This window comes from Hypomesus nipponensis, chromosome 6, assembly GCF_054491055.1.
Source record: "Hypomesus nipponensis isolate SF chromosome 6, ASM5449105v1, whole genome shotgun sequence".
NCBI lineage: Eukaryota > Metazoa > Chordata > Actinopteri > Osmeriformes > Osmeridae > Hypomesus > Hypomesus nipponensis.
The window spans coordinates 5428118-5437500 of record NC_140366.1 but is presented as its reverse complement, the minus strand read 5'-3'; the positions used below and the strand labels follow the sequence as shown (position 1 = coordinate 5437500).

The window sequence follows — 9383 nt, the reverse complement described above, 5'->3', positions numbered from 1 at the left end:
GGAGAGAGAGAGAGGGAGAGAGAGGGAGAGACAGTGAGAGCAAAAAGAGGGACAGACATTTAGTGCCTTATCTCTGAGCAATTGCCATCCCCCTCAGTGAGAGGGGATACAAAGCTGTCCAGTGTGTCTCTGACAGACAGAGGCAGGGACAGATTTGAATCAAGGACCAGTCGGGATAGCACGACATGGGCCCGCCTCGTTCTGGGAGCTGACGTGGAAGACGCTTGGACTCTTTTACACTTTTGGTCATGCTTGGACTTTCTTTCGTCCCGCTGAAAGAGTGTTGACTGCGCATCTCTGCAGAGGACTCTCGACCGGGTCGTCGTATCTCACCTCCTTGGCGTCTCCAGAGTCGTCCCCTTGTGTGTCTGCGCCGGTTTCTTGACTTGATGCCAATCCGAGGCCTGTTGTTTGAAACCGAGGCGCTCTCGAAAGCCACCACGCCCGTATTATTCTACCCAGAGACCGGGGGCCGGAGCACGGCCTGGGTCGGGGTCCAGACCCACACGAAAACAGATCTGGTTCCCATTCAGAGCTCGCTTCCTCTCCCCGCTCACGCCACCCTGTCGTGATCCCTGTCATGTATGACCTCATCAGCGTATACGCACGCTTTAATCTGTGTGAACATGTTTCTGTGTAATATCAGATTTTCTTCCAATTCAATTTGGGTCGCCTCCGAGGCGACAGCGGAGCGCATCCTTTGTTAATGTGTCTGTAGACGCGGCGCCGTCGCCCCGACATGGGGCGTCCTCTTCTGCGGTGCAGGCCTTTAGCTCTGCTCTTTCTCTCACTTTGCTCCCGACGAGAGTACACACGCGCGCGCGCACACAGACACGCGCGGCTATAACACACAGCCACGCTCACTCACAAACACACAAGCAGACACGCGCACACCAAGACACACGCACACGCAGACGGGTTTACACGACAGTGGAGCTTGAAGACAAAGTGTTCTCTTCGCAGGAACGTTTTAAAGACTGTTGCGGGGAGGTGCACGCTGAATTGATTACATTTGTTTGAACGGGCTCTCAAGTACCTCTGGGGCAGTTTAGCCTTTTAAAGACCATTAGCTGCATGAGCCCGTCATGACTTCACGTACCATTATTTTCGCTGCCGTTGAATGGAGATGAAGCAGCTGCACCGCATTGCGGAGATAACATTGCCGATGGACCAATCTGCAGATGACTGCTCTGCTCTCAGACACCTCGCTGCAGGCTAACTTGTTGGAGGGTGCACCCGCGTCTGAGTTTGGGAGTCCATGTTCTCGTCCGCGTCACAGGGTTGTCTGTGTCTTTGCTGTGTACTCGAAGACAAGGAGGGAGGGAGGTAGAAAGGGGGGGAGGGAGGGAAATGGAGGGAGGGAGGGAGGGGGAGGGGGGAAATGGAGGGAGGGAAATGGAAGGAGGGACAGAGTGAGGGAGGTAGAGTGAGGGATGGAGGGAGGGAGGGATGGAGGGATGGAGGAAGGTATAGTGAGGAATGGACAGAGTGAGGGAAAGAGAGAAAGAGAGATAGATGGGAATGAATAGAGGTTGACTGAGCGCATGAGAAAGATGGGATTTATTATTATTCCTGTTGAGTACTAGTAAAAATAAGAGGGAGAGTCGCTTGTGCCACTACCTGAGAGCGACCAGTTGATAAAGAACCGAAATGAAGAGGCCTACATAATCAAGCATTAATCACGGGTGCAACAGAGTTGTAACACAAGGTGTTGATACGGTTGTTGTTATGCCGTACTCCTCGACGCCGTTGCTTTGGCAACGTGCTCTCTCGCACTCGTGAAGTGAGAGGTGGGGATGAGGGAGGGATGGAGGCAGTTGTGTTGAGGTGGAGCGAGGGAAAAAGATAAGCAATACGGAGCGAGGGAAGAGGCGGTGGGCGATGCGGGAGACATGGTTCCAAGCACACCCATGGCTCTCCTAAACGAAATTGGGGTAATAAGCATCCTCCCGTTAAAAAAAAACCACTCCTCTGATGGACGACTGGTTCATGTCAGGCTTTCAAGAGACAACATGGCAAGCGTTCTGACAGAATCCTGCTGCGTTCTAATCGAAACGGCTCGCTGTCGCCCATCAGAAACTGTTTTTGTCCCGGGATGTGGTTTCTTCAGGCCTGACAAAAGGGCTGGATGAGAGCTGAACGGCCAATGGAACCGCCCCCGTGTGCTTTCCTCCGTCCGAGCGACAAGAAACGAACCGTCGGACACCTGCGATGATCGTCGGTGTGCGCATTCCTCCGCCTTTTGCATGTCTGTGTTGACGTTCTCCCGCTTTCTCCCTCACCCCTTCCCAGATGACGAATACGGAGCAGAGGGCGGGGCAGAGGGCGGGGCAGAGGGCGGCGGCTCGTTCCAGGGGCCCCAGTCCCCCGCCCACGCCCAGCCGTCCGCCACGGGGTACGACCAGGGGCCAGGGCCAGGCTACGGGGCAGAGGGCCCGGGGGCCCCAGGGTTCGGGCAGGGCTCGGGGGCGATGGGCCCCCCGCCCTCCAACTACAACAGCGTCCACGTCCCCCCAGGGTCCCACGCCCCCGCCAACACACCTGCAGATCTGCCCCCCCCGACAGGTACGACACACACACACACACATTTACACGCACACACCCATTTACACAAGTGCAGAGTTTGTGTCGGAACAGTTTGTGTCACTCATGGCCTTTGATCCGGGCCTTCTCCTGAGCGAAAACGTCTCGCTCGGCGGAAGTTCGCTTCAAAGTTTGACACGGTGGCATATCTGGACTACAGCCCGTGGGAGGAACGCCGCTCTCTCTCTCTGATGTGCGATGCAGCCTGATCCTCTCTCCCCGCCAGGGCTTTGGCAGCCAAGACAGACGGAGGAAATTGTCGAGCGAACCTCCTTAAAGGGACAGCGCGACGTTTCACACTCGTCCCGCCTCCGCTCGTCCGCGGCCACGTCGACTCCTCCAAAATCCCTTGCCCTCTCCATTCCGCACGCGTTAGAACTCCAATGAGAAGCCATTCGCGTTCACTAATCGCCGCGAGGCCAAAGCCTCCCGTGCCGAGTGGACTCGGAAAGCATCCGGATAATTCCACCGGAAGGGTTTCGTTGTTTGGGTGGAAGTCATTTGAAACGGCGAGCTTAACGTGCCCAGCCATCCCTCGTGTGGCGGCCTGCGTCTGGGACTGATCGCGGTGAGCAGGGTACGACGGCGGCGTGTTAGCATTAGCGCCGACAGGGACCCATTAGGGATGTTGACGCGGACGCGAGGGGCCTAGCTTTATCACCGGAGCCCATACTGTTGACACAGGCGGTCGTGGAGAGGCGCCTGCTCTACCCTGGTGTGTGCGTGTGTGTGTGTGTGTGCATAGGGGGGGAGGGGGGTTTTTGGAGAGAAAAGGCGTCACTTACGGTAAAGGGTGTGCATCTGTCGGGGTGTGAGGAGGGGGGCGATGGGTGGCGAAGCGTGGAAAGTGTGTGAGATGTGTGTGAGATGTGTGTGTAATTAGCACATTAGGGGCGCGCGCGCGCGTGTGTGTGTCGAGGGCCCGGGGTTATTAGACCAGGCACTGACAGGGTTCCCCCACGGAGTCCCCCAGAGCCCCTGTAGACGTGACAAGGTGAGCCTGTAGCTCCGGGGGCTCCAGAGGAAGTGACTCAACTCCACCTAGACGTCCCGACCCTTTCTTTCGGCTCTTCACTAAATCAACAGAGACGCGCACACTCGCACCCCCACACACGGAGACATTCTTCCAAATATAAGACCAGAGAATGAAAGTAGAGGGGTGGTGGAGGGAGGGAGGGGGTTGTGTAGATTGAGTTGCCACTAAGCTGTCAAGCTCTCTCCTCCTCCAGCCTTCGGGCTGCTTGCACAATCACACGGCCTATCAAATATGGAGGTTGCTGGAGAGTGCTGTGCATTGGTTGGCGGAAGGATACAGGGTTGAACTGCTCGCCTCAGGGGGTCCCCTTTAAAACAGTCCGATTCCAGAGCAGGGACGCCGAAAAAAATCCATAATTAAACAATGACGCTCCCGAACGTCGACCGAGACCAAGGAAGACAAAAAACGTACAATTATGTGTCTCCCAACGAAGCACGCAACATTTGTTGACGTTCGGTTTGAGCTCAAACGTACGCACGGCCGCGACTTCCGCTATTTCACTCCAAGCGTCCGACCAGACAGAACTCTGACTTTATCCGCTGATGACGTCCAGGTGTATCGGTACATATGCTCTGGGATAATGGGAAGCGTGTCCTGAGGGCAGGTCAGAGCAGGTGTGTGTGGACTGCATGGAAGAGCGTGTTTTATGCGTAGCTTCCTCTGTCGTGTGCAGGCGAGCCCGTCAAACCAGTGCCTGTGCCACGCAACATGCCTGTGGTGGACCCTGCTCTCCTCCGACCCAACCAAGAAGGTGAGCAACGCTACACACGCAAAACGCAGACAGAAACACCCCTGTTCCCCCCCCCCCCCCTTCTTTTCTCTGAGGGTTTCTGTTGGTCGTTGTCGGTGTCATTATTGAGAAACGGTGAAGCCGTGAATGACTGTAGTTGACTAAAACACGCCGGCTGTATGTCGTTGACCAAAATATGCCTAACGTACATTTTGCAATACATGTAACGTTATCATTGCCTGGAGCTTACACAAGGCAAAATGACGGTTATTGACCAAAATAGAATGTGTGGAGCTGGACTAAAACATGATAATCCATGTAGGCTGAGATCTGATGTCCTGTGGCTCATGTTTCCATCTCTGAAAATTCAGCGACACGATTAAGAGAAAGCCGAGTCGAGGAAGCGTTAAGCCCCCATTACTGTCACCCTCAAGCGTGCCACCAGGATGGACTACCAGACCTGATAGATGCCTGAAGTTTTTGTGCGTGTGTGAGAGAGGCCAAGACACAATGACCGAGGCTTTTGATAAGAACAAAATGTAATTCGACAGGCAGAAGGAAAGTTTTGAACTTAGCCAGTGGCATGTGTCTTTGTCTTTGTCTGCGAATCAGATTCGACCACAGATCTCCAGTCTAAAGTGACTGGGGATCCCACTCCTCTCCTTTCTCTCAACCCTCCGCCCCCCCTGAGCCCCAGCGCACACAGAGCCGAGCTTTTAAAGTCACCACTGTGCCCACCAGTGCTTGCTCGCTGCCATCTGCCTCAACTTAGCAGTTTTCAGGCGCTAGCCCAAGCTGCCATTAATATGGCTGCCCGTGGCTAACCGCAGACGAGGCTTCTTAACCTACAGGGCCTGCATGCCCCCCCGCCCCTTCTCTCTCTCTCTCTCTCTCTCTCTCTCTCTCTCTCTCTCTCTCTCTCTCCCCCTCCCTCTCTCTCTCTCTCTCGCTCTCTGTGTAAATTTAATCATCGAAAACATCTGACGGTTCACATCGTCAACAGGACACACGTGTAGATAGTGCGCACTACGCCCTGGACAGTAAATCTCTCTTTTACTCTCTTCCTCCGCGACCGAAGTTTCAGTCGTCTTTTGAAGTCTCGTGCAATAAAGGATGTTTGCTTTCACTCTCCTACTGCCTTCTCTCATTCCCCATGTCTCTTTGGGGGTTCACAGCGAGGGTGGGATTGTACTGGCTCAGGTGCATGCGGAACCAAAAGGAATGAGACCGAACGTAAAGAGGGGTGTTTATTTCAACAATGTCAACCGTTCCGCACAGGGAAACAAGCGGACTATGAACGGTGCCAACGAAACAAACAAAAATAAAAGAAGCCCTAAAAGCCTGGCCACATATAGCTATAATAAATACAAGTGGCCGCATTCGTTCCTTGCCTAGTGTATATAACAGGTAAACAGCTACGTAATGCAGAGTAAACCCATGGGCAGCTTACCTGTCCCCTTGAAAAAAAAAAGCTTTACCGAGTACAGAAATGATAAACATGTCGCACGAAACGCAGAGCAAGCCACAAAGTTGTAACACTGAACGTATAACAAAAGCACGAATGCACACATCGAAAACCTTCCCTGTGTAGGTTCAGGTAAGGAGCTCCAGTTTTGTGAAGGACTACAGCGCCGCGTTGGTAGAGTACACTAAGTACAGTGTTTCGGAAATAGAACATTTCAGTCGTTTGAAAGTAGTTTTTTTTGCCCTTCAATCTGAACTCAACCACTCCAGACAAATGGATGATAATGTGTCAGGTTTGACTGCTTCCCCTCTCCTTGTCAGCATTTAAGACACTAGCTTTGATCATGGCTCAGTGTCACATAGCCGTGTTGACGTCACGTGAAGCCTTGAAAATGCCTGTCTCTGCTTGCGTTGACCTACGTTTTTGAATCAGCTTTGATATCTGATTCGTCAGTTGGAAATGATCCTTCGAAGGTGAAGCCCTTATGATTGTCAGATTAACTTCCACTCACAAGGCCTCCCTCTTCACCTTCTTTCTCTGTCTCGGACCTGGGCCGGAATGTACTAGAAGACCATCACCACGCCACCATTTTTTATTTATTTATAAAAAAGCATATTGTTTTGGTTGATGTCTAAGAGAGAGGGAGAGAGAGAGAGGATTTGCCACCTCATTGTGAATGCATTGGAAGTGGAGAGGCCCTGTCTCACGTATTGCATAGTCACTTGTATTCCTGTATCTCTATGTCTACCATCTACATTCTTACCGTCTTTCTTGTTTCCCATGGGAAACAGTTATGTGATACTACAAACCTCTCTGTGGTCAGCGCATTTTAGGCCTGTAGCTGACAGTAAACCTTAAGGTGTTATCCTTCTGTGATGTGATACAGTAATATTTGTATACTTCACACGTCGTAATGTATTTGACTTTAGGCTGTCCCCTGGTTAGTTACTATTAACCAGCTCCATCTCCTGTTCTTAGCCTGTGCAAACACATGCTATACGACTGCATTTGGAGTATGTTGACGTAAGGTTTGACGCTGTTAACACCAGGTAGGTTCATGAAGCGTGTGTGTAGACGAGTGTGGAGGAGTAATGTCTCAAGACCAGAGCTTGCTTAAGAATGTTCAGGACGTGTGTTAAGGCGATAAGGAGCAGTGAAGCCCCACGACTAACGCAAAGTGGGGTCGGGGCCGGGGTGTGGAAGATGTGTTTTGAGTTACTGCAATGGGGGGCTGGGGGACTGGTGCTGGCTCAGACAATTAATGATCTAACAGGGTGGGTCAGGAGAGGAGCTGTTTGTGCGTGTCTTTCTTTCTGAGTGTGTGTGTGTGTGTGTGTGTGTTGGTACAGGTACTACTATACTCGTGGGACCCAGGTCCTTTGAAAACACGATTGCACTTTAGGTTAGGGGTTAGGCTGATGACAAGGGTTCCAATAGAGGGGAATGGAAGCTTAGGATGAATTGGAGTTTGAATGGAAACAGTGACACGTTCAGTGTGTGCGTGCGACCATGTATTTCTAGCAACACAGTAGGCCTCATTGCTTCATTTGCTGCAATAAAGATTTTGATTATTTAATTTGCCAATGTAATTATCACTTGCCCATAAAGGCACAATGAGAACCCCTACACACTATTTAGCTTTTTGTCAACAGCTGTTATCGGATAATCTGGCTTTTAGAACCTCACTTGCGATATTAAATGTGCATCGCTAGCCATCCCCCATGTGGCGCCGACTATCCTTCTGTAATAACTAGCACAAAATTCGAATGAAATAGAAGTGCAGATAATTTGATGTTTGTCCAAGTTCAGTTCCTGGAGTTCCCTGTTTAACTGTTGGTTCTCTTCGTCTCTTCCACTCCTTCTTCCTATATCTGTCTCCTCCTCTCTCCCCCCGCTTCTCTTCCCGCCTCTCGTTCTCTGTATATTTCTCTCTGTGTGTCTCTCTCTCTGTCTCTCTCTCTCTCTCTCTCTCTCTCTCTCTCTCTCTCTCTCTCTCTCTCTCTCTCTCTGTCTTTCTCTCTGTCTCTCTCTCTCTGTCTCTCTCTCTCTCTGTCTCTCTCTCTCTCTCTCTCTCTCTCTCTCTCTGTGTCTCTCTCTCTGTGTCTCTCTCTCTGTGTCTCTCTCTCTGGGTCTCTCTCTCTGTGTGTCTCTCTCTCTCTGTCTCTCTCTCTCTGTCTCTCTCTCTCTCTCTGTGTCTCTCTCTCTCTGTCTCTCTCTGTGTCTTTCTCTCTGTCTCTCTCTCTCTCTCTGTGTCTCTCTCTGTCTCTCTCTCTCTCAGGGGACGTGCGTCTGACAGCGGAGGACTTCACCCGGGCCCAGAAGTACTGCAAGTACGCGGGCAGCGCTCTGCAGTACGAGGACGTCTCCACGGCCGTGCAGAACCTGCAGAAGGCCATCCGGCTGCTCACCACCGGGAAAGAATGAAGACCCTGTCCCCTCTTCCACCTCCCTCCATCACCTCCCCCCCACCCCCCTTCCTTTCTCCTCTGTCCTCCTCTTCCCGTCCCCATCTCTTCTATCTCTCACCGCAGATGCATTTGAGGAAAGTTCATCTCTTCGGACCCCGACCGACGTCTCAGCTTTTCCCCCCGACAGCCCTCCCCTGTGCCCAACCTCAATTACAGCCTGCAGCCCACTCCTCTCGAGCCCAGCTTCTTCCCCCGTTCTCAGCCCCGGCCTCCGCCCAACTTCCACAACCAAGCTGTCTGCCCCTGCCCCTGGTTCCAACCCGCGTGTAATGGCAGTTTAGAACCCGTATATTCCAATGAAACTTCGCCCGCTGTGTCTGTCTCCATATGAAACTGACTGCTGACTGCTGTATATACTGTATGGTCACAACCACAACTCGCTCCGGGCACTAACGGCGGTGCACAGTTTGACACACGTGCAGTGCTCACCCGTGTTTACACGGGCCACCGACTAGGTCTTTTGATACACACCGACCGCACATATCTCTCTCCGTCTCTCTGTCGTTCTCTCTTCATCTCTCCGTCCCCCCTCTCGTTGCCCTCCTCTCCCTTTTTCTCTCTCTCGCTCGCTCTCTTTCCGTCTCTCTCTGTATGCATGTCAGTGTACTTTGGGCTTAGTGTGAATGTAAGCCTGTCACAACCCCATTACAGACTAATGCTTGAAACACAAATGAAATTGCTGGATGGTTCTGCCCTCACACATGTTCTCAATTACTCCTTGTTATCTATCTCATTCTTGGGTGAAAATGCACCCCAAAATGGTTCTTTCTGGAGCCACATAAGGCTAGCAAATGGATTTGATTGGTCGATTTTCGCTGATTTGATTCCTTGACCGATTTGGGATGCGTTTGTATATGGTTGTTGTGTACTTTACCGCCGTTGCCGCCGTAGAGGGCATGGGAGGACTAGGGGGACTGTCACTTTAGTTGAATGCTCTTCCTATAGATGCTTATTCACACGTAAAGAAGCAACTAGCTAACAAAACTAACAATCAGCTTGACTACGAACTACTTCTAGTAGTTGGCAGCCCTTCTGAATGTGTGACTGGAAAAACTGGTCTGTCGGAACATCCATCTTCAGATATGCAATTGCTGCTGACCC

At 51.8% G+C, this 9383-nt stretch overlaps 1 protein-coding gene across 2 annotated transcripts in view; it reads left to right on the top strand.

The window, feature by feature from the left end:
• Window positions 1-8376, top strand: part of vta1 (vesicle (multivesicular body) trafficking 1) — a 33735-nt gene extending 25359 nt beyond the window's left edge. Inside the window, exons 6-8 of one of the 2 annotated variants that reach the window (XM_084700431.1) lie at window positions 2293-2565; window positions 4293-4370; window positions 8093-8376. In XM_084700431.1, the coding sequence (XP_084556557.1) occupies window positions 2293-2565; window positions 4293-4370; window positions 8093-8238 (497 nt within the window). In that variant the 3' untranslated portion in view covers window positions 8239-8376. The remainder of the gene's footprint in view (window positions 1-2292; window positions 2566-4292; window positions 4371-8092) is intronic. The other variant, XM_084700432.1, reaches the window with a different exon arrangement.
• Window positions 8377-9383: the final 1007 nt, after the last annotated feature.